The sequence below is a fragment of the Plecotus auritus genome (genome assembly GCF_963455305.1).
Source record: "Plecotus auritus genome assembly, chromosome: 8".
Taxonomy (NCBI): Eukaryota; Metazoa; Chordata; class Mammalia; order Chiroptera; family Vespertilionidae; genus Plecotus; species Plecotus auritus.
This window is the reverse complement of record NC_137782.1, coordinates 112,390,713-112,408,880: the sequence shown is the minus strand read 5'-3', so window position 1 is coordinate 112,408,880 and position 18,168 is coordinate 112,390,713. Positions and strand designations below refer to the sequence as shown.

The window sequence follows — 18,168 nt, the reverse complement described above, 5'->3', positions numbered from 1 at the left end:
TCACAATTACAATGCAAGATGGTATCACACGCTTTCCAGTAACACTTTCCAAACTTTTGGGTACAAAGAGCATTCGTGATGGCAAAACCCCAGTCAGAAAAACAATTTCTTAAAAAAGGAATAACTACTTCATGTTAATGTGTTTTATTATATTGTAAAGATTTCCAATTCTTCATAGAATTCCTTCTGGTAAAACTGAAAATCAGTTTACTTTCTACCTCAAAAAATGAATTGTTTATATCATTCAAAAGGTCTAAACTATGTTCCTGAATGCTCACATATGCACACCAACAAAACTACATTACTATATCAATAGATAGATATTAGCTAGAAAGAAAGACAACCAAACAAAAGAAAAGCTAATTCGAATTAAGACAAAATAGCATCAAAATATTTTTGCAACCAATATTCATCAAACTGCTGCCACCAAGCACAAATGAGATAACTAATTTTATGACAAACACAGGCAGCCTCCAAATATGACTGGTTAAAAACGGGTAATAGAGTACACCTGGAAGTCTTACTAACACAACTGGAATAATGGCTGTCTTCCCCAAAACTATCCAAGGGCTGGCAACCGAAATTTTAAATCCCTCAAAACTAAGAGAAAGTTTCAAAAAAGTTATGTTTTTCTTGGTCTATCTTGGTAAAATAAGGAAACACCCACTGTGGATCCCCACCTTAGAGCTGCCATGTTGGAGATGGAAGGAGAGCGTGAGTGCAGGCTGGGCGAGGAGGTGGAGCGGCTCTGACTGTGGATGGAGGAGTAATTCTGGAAAGGCGAGGTCACAGGGGAATCTCCTTTGGAGAGGCTTCTGAGGTTTGCTGTGAGGGAGCTACTGGGGGCCACATTCTGAGGAGTTCCCCCCTGTTCAGAGAATTTTAAAACAGCATTCTCTTCCTTAAGTCAAAATGATGAAAAGGGAGAAAAGATTATAATTAGATAAAAAGGGTAATTTCCTTGTGAAAATTCAGGGTGGATCTGAATTAAGGACACCATCTTTCTTTTTCCTAAGAAGCTCAATCTATTTCACAAAATCATGTGAAGGTTTTCAGTATTAACTACCCTTTATCCTTACCTCTGCTTTGACTCTCCGGAGAACCCACACAGAATGCAGACACTGAACAGTGTCATAGGTCATTACAATGGAGGGGTCAGTGCTGAGAAAAACTATTTTCATTGCATGATCTACAACGTATTGAACCCGTGATGAACCAAAAAGACCTGAAAGATAAAACAGAAATGATGAGGTTTTGAACAATAAACTTTACAAACCTGTTCTTTATAAAAGACACCTTGCAATTCCTAAAAATTAAGAGAAACCAAACCAATTAAGGCAAAAAATCCATTAATATATTAATTAATTACCCTATATTTTTAATAAATTTATTTTGAAAATCAACTTCCTCAGAATACATTAAAGATGAGAGAGTTATCAGTTTCAATTTCACGTACACACAATTAAAAGGTGAAGATTTGTGCTGATCCACCATTAAATCATCAGCCATGAGTGAAAGGTCCACTCCTCCAATAACTAACTTGTTCATCAATTTCAATCAACTATTCTGCCAAGTTTGACTTCCTTATTGATTCTCTTCTTCTGTATGAAATTTGTACTTCATAATAACCATTCGAACAGTGAAGAGTATACCTGTTTCCACTTTACTAATTATACATGCAAAATAAGGCTGAGTTTAGTTTCTGATAGTACCAAGAATTGACTTTTCTGTCCCTATTTGACAACATATTAAATGATCCCCTTTCAGTTAAATTAGAAAATAAAAGTATGCAATTCTTTTATAAAAATAAGTATTTTACTTAAAAAAATAAAAAGCACTTATAATATCACCATCTCAAAATAGCCACTATTAATACATCAGCGAGTATTTTTTCTAGTTTCCCTAGACATATACACACACTTCTTAGGTCTTTTCAAAATCAAAATCAATTTGTATTGTTTTACATCATAGTTAACATTATGAATAAGCAACTCCTGAGTTTATTATTCAAAAATATGATCAATAATGGCCACACACAATTCAATCACAGGTGCTAACATGTTTATTTACGTTGTCTGTAACTGTTACCAATACAATATAGAATTGTAACTATTACCAATACAATATAGAACTATCAAACTTTTTTCTATAAAAGACCAAAGAGTAACTAGTTTAGGCTTTGGACTGACTCTGTTACATAATCTTTTTGGGGTGTTTTTTCCTACATCCTTCAAAAAGGTTAAAAACCATTATTAACTCTTAAGCCTTACCGGCTATGGTTTGCCAAGCCCTGATACAGAAGACAAACACCTCATGATATTTCAGAATACTTGGGATAAAATCCTAAAAATAAGAGTAAAACACACACGCGCGCGCGCGTGCGCGCGCGCGCGCCGTGTGTATACATATTAATTTAATTTTATTTTTTTTTAGCTTTCTATCCTTGTTAGTCACAATTACCAATTATCATGTTTGGCCAGATTGAACATTTTAAAATACTCATCCAGAAATGCCTGTAGCAAATATTAAAAGTTCTGAGCCCCAGTAAATCAGGTTATTATGAGCAGGGAAAATGAAATATTAAAATTTACACATTACAGCCCAGCTAGTGTGGCTCAGTGGTTGACCATAAACCTATGAATCAGGAGTACATGGTTCAATTTCCAGTTAGGGCACATGCTCAGGTTGTGGGCTCGATCCCCAGTGTTGTGTGTGCAGAAGGCAGCTGATCAATGATTCTCTCTCATCATTGATGTTTCTCTCTCCCTTCCTCTCTGCAATCAATAAAAATATTTTAAAAATATAAAAATAAATAAAATTTACACAGTAGGGCATAAGAACCTGTATTTTTCTCTTCAAAAAAAATAATCAATTTTAGCTCATCTAAGTATCATTCATTTACTTGTTAATCACTAAGGAACAGAGACCAGAGTCTTCTACAGATAGATTACCAAATCTATCAGTAATCCTGATCAATTTACAGGCCCTATTTTTAGGAAAAGAATAGCTGTTAAAATAGTTAATATAATGGTATTCAAGAAGTTCTTACTTTAATATGAACTATTTTCATAATAAGGTTATTTTTGTAAAATGCTTAAATTATATTATTTTTATGAAACAAATTAACATTTTCTAAGAGCCTTCATTTTCTCCCCACTCCCAAATTAAAAAAAAAAAAAAGAGCTATGCAAAAGAATGTCTAAGAATACACTTACTTCCAGATTTACAAACAAGTGGAGTTATTTCATCTAGTGGATGCAGCATGCTGAACATAGTGGGTAAAGGTTCTCTAGTAATAAAAAAACACATAATCAATCACCAATACAAGATGACGCCATTTGTGCACAAATTCTGCACCTTCCTTGCAAAGAAATACCTTCTCTAGATTACACTAACAACTAGAAACCTATCCTCTCAAAAAGAAGCTCTCTAACTCTCTACATACTGTTTTTTAGTTTCTCCGATTTCATTCCTAGAAATCCCTCTTATGCAAGAGACTCTAAGCATACCCACACCCAAGAAAATCAATGCAGCCCGGAGACCATCTGCAAATGGCAGTCATCACATTACAGAACAATGGGGTAATGGGCATAATGCAGTCTGATTTTTTTTAACCATTGTTAGCAGCAGTATTTTTGGAAGCTAAGAAAGAAATTTTGTCTCCTACACCTATTTACACAGGAGTGTACTTGAAAAGAAAAACTTCAAGTAAATAAAGAGGCTGTGTGTTTTAAAGAGGAGAGGGGAACAGACCTTTTATCTAAACACAGAAAGAGATTAAAATCTGTAAGCAATTTTCTAAAAACATAGTATCTACTACTTGCACCACACTGTGATAAGGCACTATATGTCCCTGCCCTTCATGAGCTCATAACTGATTCATTCAGATACAGGTAAACACACGACCAATGAGCACCTACCATTTCTTGCACTTCTAATACATACTAAGCCCTGTGTCAAAGGTTAGATACTTTAGCCCTGGCCAGTATTGCTCAATGGATAGAGCGTTGGCCTACACACCAAAGGGTTTCAGGTTTGATTCCCAGTCAAGGGCATGTACCTTGGTTGCAGGTTCACTCCTCACCCCCAGTTGGGGCATGTGCGGGAGGCAACCAGTCGATGTGCGAGAGACACATTGATGTTTCCCTCTCCCTCTCCCTCTCCCTCTCCCTCTCTCTCTTTCTCTCTCTCTCTCTCTCTCTCTCTCTCTGTGTCTCTCTGTCTCTCTGTCACTCCTCCCTTCCTCCCTCTCTCCCTTCCACTCTCTCTGAAGAGCAATGGAAAAAATTCTCATGTAAGGATTAACAACAACAAAAACAGGTTATATACATTAGCTCACTTAATCCTGTATAAATCCTAAGAGGTAAACTAGAGCAGTGGTCGGCAAACTCATCAGTCAACAGAGCCAAATATCAACAGTACAACGACTGAAATTTCTTTTGAGAGCCAAATTTTTTAAACTTAAACTTCTTCTAACACCACTTCTTCAAAATAGACTCGCCCAGGCCGTGGTATTTTGTGGGAGAGCCACACTCAAGGGGCCAAAGAGCCACATGTGGCTTGCGAGCTGCAGTTTGCCGACCACAGAACTAGAGTATTTCTATAACAAATAATAAAACTAAAGCCAAGAAGGCTCCAAAGATTTGCCCAAAGAAGCACAATAAAAAGATGGCAGAGCTAAGAATTGAGTACTGTTTGTTATCTTTAAACCTTATGCTTGTTCAATTTTACAACTTGGGGAGCTGGGGGAGGAACTATAGGTGACTCAGTACCCAAGTGAGGAGTAGACTCAGGAGTGCCCATCACTGAGATGAAAGTGGCATATATCTATGCTGTTATCATGGAAATTATCATCATCCCAAACTCACAGGGAAACATTTCACCTCAGAACCAACATAAAAAAGCGCTAGTAATAATATTCTGAACTGAGTAAACTGGATACCTGGGTGGACCTGGAGGTACCTCATGTGAAGAACTGCTTCGTTCAAACAACAATCCATATTTGGTGGGCCAAACATTTGCAACCTGCCAGGTAAACGGGTGGGGAAAACAGAAGTAAAGGAAACTACTCTTTATAACATGTTTTCAGAAAACAATATAGAAAATTAGATGTTCTTCTAATTTAATAAGAGCTTTACAAAATAACATGATTGCCTTGGCTGGTTTGGCTCAGTGGATAGAGCGTCGGCCTGCAGACTAAAGGGTCCCAGGTTCGATTCTGGCCAAGGGCACAAGCCAGAGTTGCGGGCTCGATCCCCAGCAGGGGGCGTGCAGGAGGCAGCCGATCAATGATTCTCTCATCATTGATGTTCTATCTCTCCCTCTCCCTTTCTCTATGAAATCAATAATAAAAGTATATTTTAAAAATAAGTAAATAACATGATCATTAACTATAATATTTTTTAAGAGTAATTCTAATAAGCAGGTGTAAGACAAAATCAAGTCTAAGGAAATATTCAACCCAAATTTCCTGCCAGGGGCTGCAAATATCAGTAGCAAAGCTACAATGTGATAAAACTGTAATGTAATGAAGAGAAACAGGGAAAAGACTAATACTATCATGTGCTTACTATAATCAAAATTATTTCCTGTGTATCACTTCAACTGAACAAACAAAAAAGCTCAGAAAAGACTTCATATTCACTCCACTAAATTATTTTTTATGCAAAGAATGGGAAAATGGTAAGCCACTAAAGCTGCTTAGTTATTTTGAGTAAAAATAACATCCTTGATAACTATAAGAATAAAAGTAGTAATACTTCTGAAACCAATTAACTAAAAAGTATTCCCCAACCAAACACAACATGGAAACACTCAAGTTTACCTGAAAAGGTAAAGAAGCTATGTAATCCTTTCCTTCTATGCTATGCATGTTGATACATGAGCTTTGCAATATACATATACATTTTTCTACTTCAGCGCTACCTGCAAAAAAATTATATAACATGTATGCTTTTTTCCCCAAAAAAAATCCCCAATGATCAAAATTACAATTCCCAATAACACAAATTCTTTAATGAACAAGATAAAAATACTTAAGCAAAACCACTATTATCAGTGGCTACTTATTTTGAAGAAAAAAACGAGGTATACCTTTGGAATCAAAAAGTGCAATAAAATTTCAAGAAACTTACTGTAGGCTTTTTCAGATTTATCCTGTGATATAATGAAGTCACACCACAATGCCTAAAATTAAAACAAAATGTTTGCCTAAGAAAATTGTATCTAAACAATAGCCTGTTAACAAATGGTATCTACATAATAATTATGACATCTACATAACACCTGTCTCCTCATCAGCTCAACACATGCACCATGGGAACAAAAAAGAGTAAGATAAAATAAAAGTAGACTAATTAATGGTAAATATTATAATGAAAGATAAACTATGTGTGCAAATAAATTTTATGAAAAGGAAAAGACAAAAATTAAAAAAAACCTACTAGGATAGAAGCCTTGCCACAAAAGTGACCTCAAATAGCAGCTTAACCTGTATTAGACCCTATGTCATATATAAAACTAAAGATTACCAGAAAAGCTATTTTATAATCTACAGATTTACTTAACAATCTTATCATCCTTAGACATTCCCAGAGTCACTTCAAAAAAATCTTTGGAAAAACTAACGTTTCCCTTTTACCTTACAAAATATAAACTAGGAAATGCCATTCCGCTTTCACTGGCATGCCTGACAATCACTTAATGAAATTACTTAATGGCATTTTATGGATTTTTTTCAATTGTGGTTAAATATACATAACATAAAATTTACCATTTTAACCATTTTGAGGTGTACAAATTCAGTAGCATTAAGTACATTCACAAAGTTGTACAACCTCACTACTATCCATTTCCAAAACTTTTCCATTATCCCAAACAGAAACTGCCAATTCAACAATAACTCCCCATTCCTCCCTCCCCCAGCTAACATTCTACTTGCTTGCTGTCTTTATGAATTTGCCTATTCAAAGCAAAGTACCTCATAAAGGTGGAATCACACAGTATTTGTTGTGTCTGGCATAATGTCCTTAAGGTTCATTCACTTGTAACATGTCAGAATGTCCTTTCAAAGGCTGAATAATATTTCATTGTAGACATACACCACATATTATTTATCCGGTCACCTGTCCTCACAGACTTGACTTGGACTGTTTCCAATTTTGACTATTGTGAATAATGCTGCTATGAACACTGGTGTTTGACTATCTGAGTCCCTACTTTCAATTCTTTTATGTATATATACCCACAAGGGGAATTGCTGGATCACATGATGATCCTAGGTTTAATAACATTTTGAGTAACAACCAAATTGTCTCCCACAGAGACTTTTTTTACTCCATCACCAGCAATGCACAGGGTTCGTTTCAAAATCCTCACCAATACTTGATTTTTTTTATATAACAGCCATCCCAGTAGGTATCTCATTGTAGTTTTCATTAGCATTTGCATAATGATTAAAGATGCTGAGCACTGTTTCATGTGCTCATTGGCCATGGGCATATCTTCTTTAGAGAACTGTCCATTCAAGCCCTCTGCCCTGTTATAAATTCTATTGTTCATTCTGTTGTTGAGTTAGGAAAAACTGGCATTAGAGCCCACCTGAAACATCTGACTCAGCTTCCTTTTATGAAATCCCATCCTCCCAGTCTCTGAAAGCATAGTATTTTCACACTCCCCCTTACTCCTGATGTCACAGACATCCCTAGCACATGTCCCTCAGCTGTCTTCTCTCTTCATGGCACCAATCTTTTCCCCCTGAACTATGACAAAACAGTATCCCTGACAACAGTCTCTCTACTCTTCAGCCAATCCTACATATTGCCACCAAAGTATTATCTTCTCAAAATACAGAACTTAAGATATACTTTCCATTTTAATGTCCTTGGCAGGCCCCTTCTGCATACAGTTTAAAATCCAAGTTTTCAGGTACAAACAAGGCCCTTCAGTTTGGATCCACCCTGCCCCTGCAAGCATCTCTCCACACCCAATGTACATCCATTCTGAACTTAGAAAACATCATGTTTTTCCATCTCTTTTGGCTGTGATTCCCTCCGCCTAGCCTAGTTTTCCCAACTTCCAGTTCAATCAGCAACTAACTTTTGAGAAATCCTTCTTACAGAGCCACTCCCCCTGGCTCCACCACACTGTGGACTCAGCTGGTATATGGCACTTTAGTTTATCTGCATACAGCATTTTAGTTATGTTTATTTGTTCATCCTTAACAGTATGAGTTCTTCGATGGCAGACAACAAATATCCATTTTTGTCGCCCTAGTATCCAGCACCCTGTCTGAAACAGGGATACTAAACACTTGCAGAATGAAGGAAGGGATCAACTAAATCTGAGTCACATGCAACTGGTAGTTTCTTAACCAAAATATAAAATTATCTTTCTCCATACTAGTAAGAAGACTAAAATAACAATATGTTTTCCAGACCAAAAGGACTGAAATTACAAATCTTATTCTACTTATAAATGATCCTAAGATAAAGGAGGTAAGAGAAAAGAGACAATACATCTAAATGCACATCCATGAAATCTAGTAAACAGGCAATCATTCCTTGGAGAATTTAAGATGGAAACATAGAAGCAAAGCACTAGTTGGATATCGTCATGCCACTTTTCAGAACTACACTAATCATATGGTTACATGGGGAGGGAAAATAACATCAAACCGGTTTGAACACTCCTGGACAGAAATGCTTTTATACATGCCCTCAAATTTAGGAGTAATTCAGGTTATCCTCTAACAATATATTGTTAGAAGAGTACAATGTTCATCAGGAAATAGTTAATGGATGGAAAGCAGTGTCCAGGTACCAAGAGTTCAGTGTTTACCAATACGAACTTAACGTTAGTCAAAAAGCCTTGAACTCTCTTGTCACTAGCCCAAAAATTAATTCAACTACTATAAATGTACTCTTTTTCCCCCAAACTTTTTATTCTAAAAATTTTCAGTAAGAAAAGCTGAAATAGTACAGTGAACACCTGTTTCCTCTAAATCGAACAGTTGTTAACATTATGCCATATCTGCTTATGTGAATGAGGGGGTTTTGGGTGGGGGGTACTGACTACCTGAAAATCCCGCACATCATGACACATTCCCCCAAAATAAAGATTTTCTCCTATACACCACAAAACCATCATCTTGCCTAAGCAAAAAAAAATCTTCATACACCTAATATTCAATTCATTTGCAACTTTTCAAATTTTCCCCAAAATGTCTTTTTTGGCCAATTTTCTAGAATCAGGATTCAATCAAAGTTCATTCAACAAGGTGCAAAAAATAAAATATTGCATTTGGTGATGTCCCTTTAGTCTCTTTCAATCTAGAACAGGCCCCACCATTTTTTTTTTTCTCACATGACCAACTCTTTAAAAGAGACCACAATGTAGACTGTCCCATATTCTGGATTTATCTAATTGTTCCTCATAGTCGTTTTTTCTTTATGTTTTTTTATTATAGAAAAAGTCAAATATATACAAAATAAAAAGAGTAATATAACGTATCCCCATCAGCCAGCTTCAATAATTCTCAACTTCTGGCTATTCTGGTTTCCTCCATACTTCCACCCATTCCTCATCTCATTTTATAAATTGATCCTCTAGCCCCCATACTTCCTGTAACTGGAAGTTAGGTCTACATATTCATGTCAAATATTTTGGGGAAGAAAACTGAATAGATGACAACATGTCTCCATGCCACATTACACCTGTAGGTAATAAGAGTCCTTTGTCCTCTATTAGTGATGGTAAATCCACTAGGTTATTGAGGAGGAGAACAACATGCAGCTTCAGAGTAGAGATCCTTTGTTTCTTCACTTTGGGTGATACCTTGGAGCCATGCTAACCACCTTTCACGCAATGGCATTACTATCTATTTACAATCTTTATCTGAATCATATGTTACACTGGAGAGTACAGAATGGTGATTTTTAAATTCTGCCATTTCTTCTATATTTATTAGCTGGTATTCTTCTTTATATAAGGGTTTTCCTTCATTAACTAGAGATGAACCACAAAGCTCCTAAAAAGGCAGGGCAAATGCTTAATTCTGTCCCTTTACTAACTAATTTTTAGGAGAGAATTAGGTGTAATAGCCAAGTGCAATGACAACAAATTGGACTTATTTTCCTTTCCCTTACTCTGAGTACTACCATGAATCTGATTTTTATTTATTCAACATTCTGCAATCAAATATAATCATGTGTTAATGTATTCTTGTACCCTTGAAGTCTTACAAATTTTATTGACAATAATTGATTGAATTACTCACGTGTTTAAACATTACCATTAAATTGAAAAAGGATGGTACAAAAAACTGATATAAAAAATAAATGAAATGTTTATTTCCCTACCATTATCTTCACATGTTAAAACATATACACAGCTACTGGGATCATTATACTCTTTTTATTTCTGTTAAATACTAAAGCAAGAGCTTTGTTTTTAAAAAAATTATTCAATAGTCAATCAAATACTAAAATTCAAATTAACTCACCTGTTGAACAGGACTATCAACTGTAAAGGCCTTGTAAACAGCCAATGCCTGGCTTTTACTTCCTTTGCTCCAGATCACCATATTTCCAGCCACATAGAGTTCCTCGTCATAATCCACTTCTCCAATTTCACTTCCGCCTCTTCTTAACTGCCAGCTTTCCTTAAAAATTTACATACTACATATGTAAGACATGTTTAAGCGGTTTTTATTTCTTTTTCAACATTATGGAGCAAGATTTATTAATTAAAATTGAACAGCAATCCAGATACAAGTTTCCTACTCTCTCTTTGCCTGTGGAGTAAGCTGCAGTCCAAGCCCAACTCTTAGGTTGATTTCATAAATGAGAACTTACTCAAGAATTCTCTATATTGAGTATTTTACCATATTATGCTGCCAAAAACATAAACGAACAAAAATTATACCTTTCCCATATATCCAAAATTTAAACCAACATTCTTAGGAGACTAAAAAGATACATTAAGCATATGGGGGGTGATACAGAGGGGGCAGTAAGATGCACATGAGACGCTGGGGGAGCTTATCCACCATTCAGATTTCCCTGCTTCACAACTGCAATACATTCACCTTCCTGCCCTTGTCCCAACCGTCAAAACAGGGCAGAGAAAGGTTTAGATTTCTAACTACAGACTTCCCCGCCCTGAAATTTTGGAATGAGAAAGACTATTTAACATGCACTTACTTCTCATCCCCTATTTAAAAACTAGTACTATATCTATGTGGCACTTCTTTTCTCCTCTCGAAACATGTAAGTTTTTGGCAGCAGGGACCATTTCTAACTCTACTATCTAATCATCAAATAACCATGAGGGGACCATGAAATCTGGTCCCCACATACTAAGTGAAGAAAGAAGTTTTAAATGGACCATAATCATAGTGACTCTCATTATAAATCCCTGAGTTATATGTCTAAATAAACAGCCATGACACTATAATACAATAAGGTCATTATTTTTAGCCTTGATTAAAATTACCAAATCTTAACCTCTACCCTAGAAGTAGCATCATACTCATTTCTCAGTTGTATCTGGGTAGCCTTAAATTACAAGTAGATCGCATCTCTCTACATTTCAAAAACAAACTGAGAATCTTAATAAAACCTTCTGTTTTTCGTGGATTGTAACCTCCTGCAGGGATCCCACCAAGCCAGCAGCCCCATCAGACGACCATAACTCAGAGGCTGGCTGCAGCTGCCGAAGCTGAAGGTTCAAAGCGTTAGGGTGGTGTTTGCAGTGGTCTCGACCGAAAGGAACAAATTCCTGCAAATCCCCAGCTGCAATCATTGTTGCCCTTTCTTCATAGAAGTTCGACATGGGTTTCAGATATCAACATTATTTCTGTATGAATTCAAACACATTCTGGTCAGCTGTTGGGAGTCAAAGCCAGAAGAAAATTATCATAAAAGTTTACAGAAGAGCCATTAATCTTTAGGGGAGTGTCACACAATCCTATCACATTATAGGTGTACAAGTAATCATAACATCAAAGGGCATTCCAGATCTGACTCTTTCAGATAATTACAGTTATCATTTTATACTTACCTTACACTATCCTATCTAATGAAAGAGTGATATGCAAATTAACCATCACCCCGCTACATCAACAAGCCACGCCCACCAGCCAATCAGGAGCGAGTATGCAAATTAACCCAACCAAGATGGCTGCAGCCACGGAGCAAGCAATGGAGGTTTCCCTGGCAATGGAGGAAGCCAAGCTTTCTGCACACCCTGACCGGCCCAGGCCTCCACTCAAGGCTACAAAGTTTCTATTATAGAAGATAAATAAATCCCAACAAAAATGGCTGTGGCCAAGGAGCAAGCAGGAGGCTTGGCTCCGCTCCAGGCTACAAAGGTTCAGTTATAGAAAATAAATAAATCCCAGATACCAGGGCCTCCGCTTGGGTCGCCAGGGGGCGTGGCTGGCCTGCAAACCACCACAGGCCCCTCGCCCAGGCCACCCCACACTCCAAGGGAACCCCCACCCTGATCCAGGACACCCTTCAGGGCAAACCAGCTGGCCCCCACCCATGCACCAGGCCTCTATACTATCTAATAAGAGTAATATGCAAATTGATCATCACTCCAACACACAAGATGGCTGCCCCCATGTGGACACAAGATGGCCACCACAAGATGGCCAGCAGGGGAGGGCAGTTGGGAGGGACCAGGCCTACAAGAGAGGGCAGTTGTGGGTGATCAGGCCAGCAGGGGAGGGCAGTTAGGAGGGACCAGGCCTGCAAGGGAGGGCAGTTGGGGGCGATCAAGCCTGCAGGGGAGGGCAGTTAGGGGTGACCAGGCTGGCAGAGGAGGGAAGTTGGGGGCAACCGGGCCTGCAGGGAAGGGCAGTTGCGAGGAACCCAGGCCTGCAGGGGAGAGCAATTGGGGGGGACCAGGCCTGCAGGGGAGGGCAGTTAGGGGTGACCAGGCCTGCAGGGGAGGGCAGTTAGAGGTGACCAGGCCTGCAGGGGAAGGCAGTTAGGGGCAAACAGGCTGGCAGGGGAGCACTTAGGCATCAATCAGGCTGGCAGGGGAGTGGTTAGGGGTGATCAGCCTGGCTGGCAGAAGCGGTTAGGGGCAATCAGGAAGGTAGGCAGGCGAGCAGTTGGGAGCCAGCAGTCCGGGATTGTAAGAGGGATGTCGGACATCCCTCGAGGGGTCCCAGATTGGAGAAGGTGCAGGCTGGACTGAGGGACACACCCCTCCGTGCACAAATTTCGTGCACCAGGCCTCTAGTCCTATATAATAAACAGCTAATATGCTAATTAGAACGAACAGCCAAACAACCTTCCAGATGAAGCCGGGGCTGTGAGGGCCAGCCGAAGGCTATAAGGGGCTGGGAGGGCAGCCGGGGCTGGGAGGGCCGAGCCCCTTGCACGAATTTCGTGCATCGGGGCTCTAGTCATTACATAATTAACATTACAGCTACGTTTTAGTTGCAGGTGAATCAATAGACAGGTAGGAATCTATTGGGTTGAGACAAGCACTTATGTCCCACAATAACTATCCTATGTGTCCTACTACTACACACTAATTTTTCCACACTTCACATTTTAAGTATTTAGACAAGTTTTACTTTACAGTAAAAGGCTCTAAACATTTAAGGGCATTTCTGTTCAGGTGCTGACACCTCATTTGAAAAGCACACCTAACAGATCACTGCATACTGAAATGCAACAAGCAAACAAAAACAACATATTACTCTTAATTCATCAAAAGTTGAACTACTTACTGCTTTAAGAAACTACCAAATGTGATCAGTAATTTTGAGCCCCAATTCATTTTAAACATATAATTGCAATCAATTCCAATTTCTGGTCCAAACCCAAAAGACCAAGGCATGAATAAAATAAGTCTGGCAATGGATCAATCAGGCTTGTTTGAAAATTTAACAGTTTTAGCTTTGAATTAACATAATCTATTCAGCTTCTTGCTACAAAGAAGTGGATGAGCTGTGGGTGGAAACATGCCTCCCTCCCCACTACTTCCAGAAAATTTCTACAAACAGTAACTGACAGCCAGTCCAATTCGGACACTATATAATGTGGCATGTAAGGTGGACGCCAGCTGCCTCGGAGACAACAGCCACATGAAAATGGGTTTTGTGGCATTGCGGTTACTGCAATCCTCAAGTACAGAAATCAAAACAAACATTCATGTCAGCACTAGACAACCTTTAAAAACAGTGTTTGAAATGGCATTTACAACACAAACAGTTTAATTTGACTTCGTTTCTCCTCTGAGGTCTTTTTGGCACCAGCAGCTTTCTTGGCTGAAATATCTCAAAGCCTCTGGTTGCCATGCTGCTCCTCTAGAGTTGCGGTTATTTTTGCTGTGAATTAATGTTATTCCTGAGAGAACGGTTATGTCACATTCATGACACTTTTTCCTCCTTTTGATAAGTCAGTTTTGAGAACACTTAAACATGGGACATGACTGAGATAATGCCTTATAAAATTTACACAAAAACACAAAATTCAGCTGGTCTTCCTATATTCTAGTCAACGGGATAACCAACATATTGAAACTTCGAGAGGTCTCAGAATTAGTAATTATAGAATTATCTGCACAGTACAATTATCACTTTGTGTTCATATATTTAGTTCTTTTACAGCCCCCAACTTGTGTTTTCACTTCCCAGAGGCACCTATAAAAGTACTGCATTAAACTGATGCGCTAACATGGAGACATCAGCCTCGCTTCCTGGGAACAAGAACTACCTGCCAGAGGCAACCGCGAGGCGGCTCAGGAGGAACCCAAATGCACACAGAAGGCACCTGGCCTGAGTCTGGGTAAAAGGGCAGCTTCCGGGGCCCCTCAGGGTTCGGTGAGACCCGCAGGCTGAGCCTGGGCCTCACAGTGCGCCGTCCGAGGGGCGGACACCGCGTTCAACTCCGAAGGAGGCCGAGGGGCGGCGCGGGAAGGGGCGCCGCAGAGCCCAACCCCCAGGCCACGCCGCCCGGGGCTCCGGGCCGCCCTCTGGCCCCGCGCCGCCCGCTGCGGTCGGGTGCGGGGTCAGGGACACACGGCGACCAGCAGCGCCGCCGGCCGGTCCCTCACCTGAGTAACTCGGGACGCGTCAGGCGCGGCGAGCCCGGCTGCGCCCCCAGGGCAACAGCAGAGTCGGTCACGGGGACTCCTCCGCCGCTGCAGCTTTTCATTCCCTCTCCGTCCCTTGCTCCCGAGAAACAGCGAGCGGCAAAAGAGGACTGCGGGCGTGAGGTTGCCCGCTCAGATAAGGCGCTCAAATGAGAGCATCCATCTTGGTGACCCGTCCTGCTTTGCGCAGGGCCCGGGGGCGGGGCCTTGAAGGACCAGATCTCGCGGGAGGCGCAGCAGCCTGCGGGCCCGGCATCTGCACTCACCGTGGGGAAGGATGCTGGAGTCCGCCCGGCTGGTACCACCTCCTTCCCCAGCGCAGCTAGAGCCCAGAAGCAGGACCAAGTCAGCTAGAGTCTGTATTGTGACAGGACCTTCCTGGCTTCTACATCTTCTCCAGGTCATGTCAGTACGAGCCTGAACTGCTTCCTAACTCTGAACTACCACACTTCCAGGCTGGTTTTGCTCACTCCCCCAGTGGGATTGGGGAAATGAGAGGGCATGCTGATTTTCTCTCTTTGCTAGGGCTCTTTAACCCAGTAGGGCCAGACCCTTGGAAAAGTTGAGGAAAGACATGGAGGCCCTCACAGAAACATTGCGTGCAATTTCTGAGCTTCACAGACACACCCCCAGGTGATCTGGATTAAGAACCCCATCTTTACCCTGCCCTCCCTCTCCTTGGATTTAGCTGTATAATTTCACACTGATGGAAACTAGAAGAGCTCTGGCCAGGTTGCTCAGCTGGTTGGAGCTTCTTCCCATTCACCAAAAAAAAAAAAAAAAAAAAAAAAGTTGTGATTTCCAGTCAGGGTATGTCATGTTATGAGCAACTGATAAGGATAAACTTCCTAAAATCCCTCCACAATAAAAATTAAGTATTGTTCATGCCAAACTAAGCCTAGGTGTGGAGATGTTACCAGGTAACGGTGTGGCTGAGGTTGGTAGAAAAGGAGTGACACCAGGTGCTGAGGGGGCGGGGGGGGGGGGGTGCGGGGATGGCAAGGCTTGAATTCTCTCACCTAGTCAGTAGGTTCAGAGGTCACTTTGTATAGTATTTGCTTTTCTACATTTACAGATAAATGTGTTTTTCAAATTTTCTATGTAAATATGTGTTGTACATCATTCTTGATTGCTTCTTCAGAATTCTGAGAAGTCTGACCCTGCTTCTCTGCCACACTCCCATGAATGTTAACTGACTCCATCAAATTGCTGGGTCAGAGAGAAAGGAGAATCTATTACTTACGACATAGCAGCAGAGTATCACCATTTTTGTGCCAGATCTCTGAGCCCCAAATCCACAGGGTGATGTGAAGATGGCCAGGTGATGTCTGCATACACAGCGGGTGGCATCACAGAAAAGGAACTGTGAGCTTAGAAAACCCACGTCTTTAATAATGGGCAGCAAGAACATCTGCCCTTGGCTCAAAGGGAGACCTCATCTCCATCTCCTAGGGCTGAAAGCAAGCCTGCCCTTTGTTCCAGGGGCTGACACACTCTTCCAAAACTGTTTCCTACACACAAAGGAACAAGTGCAGACAGTGCCCCGTGCAAGACAAGCAGAACCATGAGGGACTCCCAGAGAACTGTCTCCCATCAAGGCAACATGTAACTTTCACTTTTAGGAAATTGTGTTATGAACGAGCACCCTCTCAATAGGAAGTTTCTTCTATACAAGTCAACTAAAGACGGAGAACCCGATTTGATAAAGGATGCAGCATAGTCATTCCTTGATGTGGAACAATGTTACCACTAAGCTAGTGACAGAACACACATTCGTGGCTATCTGACAGCTTCTGCAGTCAGGAGCAGGGCATGGCGTAAGCAGTCCCTCTGATTCAGGGCTCAGGAGACCAGGGTTTTGGCTGAGACTGTGGTCTCCCCTGAGTGTCTAGGAGGAAAGGAGATGCTTCCAATCTCACTCGGTTGTGGGCAGAATTGGGTTTCCTGCAGGTGTAGGACTGAGGGGTGGGTTTCTTGTGGCTGTGGCTGCAGGCGTCCTCAGCTCTGAGAGGCCACAGGGAGCTTCAGGGGCGTCCCCAGCCTAGCTACTTGCTGCTGCACAGCCCACAGAGCAGAGGGCCAACAACTCCAGCAGATTGGGCGCTGCAGTCAGTGTGAGGGGACCCGTCATTGTGTCAGTACCACCGCAGTGGACATGCGCTCTCCTGCTGTCTTCAGATGTGTTCCAGAATAAGTGGGGTGGGTGCCAGGGTGATTTACCAGGAGCCACCATTTGGGGTTGAGTGACAGTGTGTGTGTAAGGAAGGTGTGGACACCAGGTGCCCGTGGACTAAGAAACTGGAGAGAAGTGGCCGCTGAATTGTCATTTCAATGGTCTGACTGGGTGTGTCTCTGTCCCATTCTCTGACCCAAGGCCCTGAAAATCAGCAAGTGGAGCGGTCCCAGGACTTACTGGGAAGCACTTACTGGGCTTTTCCCCAAAGGCCCTGGCTGGGAGCCCAGCGTCACCGTCCATGGAACCACCAGGGAGGAGGCGCGGTCTCCTGAGAGCTGGGGCTGCATCTATGATTCTTGGGGCAGGAGTCCTGCAGCTGTGGGTGTGGGGTTTACATTTCCTCCAGCTCCCACTCTAGCACCCAAACTAGCTGTCCCTGACCAGGCCCTTCATGGACCTCCACCCTCTGCCCTGTGCACAGGAGCAGACCCAGGCTCATGCAGCCCAGCCCAGGGCCCTGGGGCCACAGCAGGCAAGTTCATGTGCCCTTGGCTGAAATGGGTGAGAACCTGCTGCCTGAGCTCCAGCCCCAGGATGTCCAGGACACATCTTTCCAGATGGTGTCAGTGTGACTCAGCTTCTGGGCAACCCCCAGGCCATCAGTTTCAATAAAAGTAATTGAGGTGAAATACACATCGCACAAAACTGACCATCTGAGTCGTTCTTATGTCTACAGTTCACTGGTATGACATATATTCTCACTGCTTTGCAACCATCCCCACCCCCACCTCCACAGCATTTTCATCTTGCAAAACGTAAGCACTAAGTCTCCACCCACCACTCCTCCCATCCTCTGGCAGCCATCCTTCCACTTCCCT

The 18,168-nt window shown here is 41.3% G+C and overlaps 1 protein-coding gene across 2 annotated transcripts in view; it reads right to left on the bottom strand.

Annotated features, from left to right (window-relative positions):
- Positions 1-15,302, bottom strand: part of ANAPC1 (anaphase promoting complex subunit 1) — a 113,346-nt gene extending 98,044 nt beyond the window's left edge. For both annotated transcript variants that reach the window (XM_080685835.1, XM_080685836.1), the window contains exons 1-9: positions 15,076-15,302; positions 11,620-11,856; positions 10,502-10,660; positions 6,135-6,186; positions 5,825-5,925; positions 4,943-5,025; positions 3,216-3,289; positions 1,080-1,225; positions 681-901 (exon numbers count right to left, since the gene is read on the bottom strand). In XM_080685835.1, coding sequence (XP_080541961.1) covers positions 681-901; positions 1,080-1,225; positions 3,216-3,289; positions 4,943-5,025; positions 5,825-5,925; positions 6,135-6,186; positions 10,502-10,660; positions 11,620-11,832 — 1,049 coding nt within the window. In that variant the 5' untranslated portion in view covers positions 11,833-11,856; positions 15,076-15,302. The remainder of the gene's footprint in view (positions 1-680; positions 902-1,079; positions 1,226-3,215; positions 3,290-4,942; positions 5,026-5,824; positions 5,926-6,134; positions 6,187-10,501; positions 10,661-11,619; positions 11,857-15,075) is intronic.
- Positions 15,303-18,168: the final 2,866 nt, after the last annotated feature.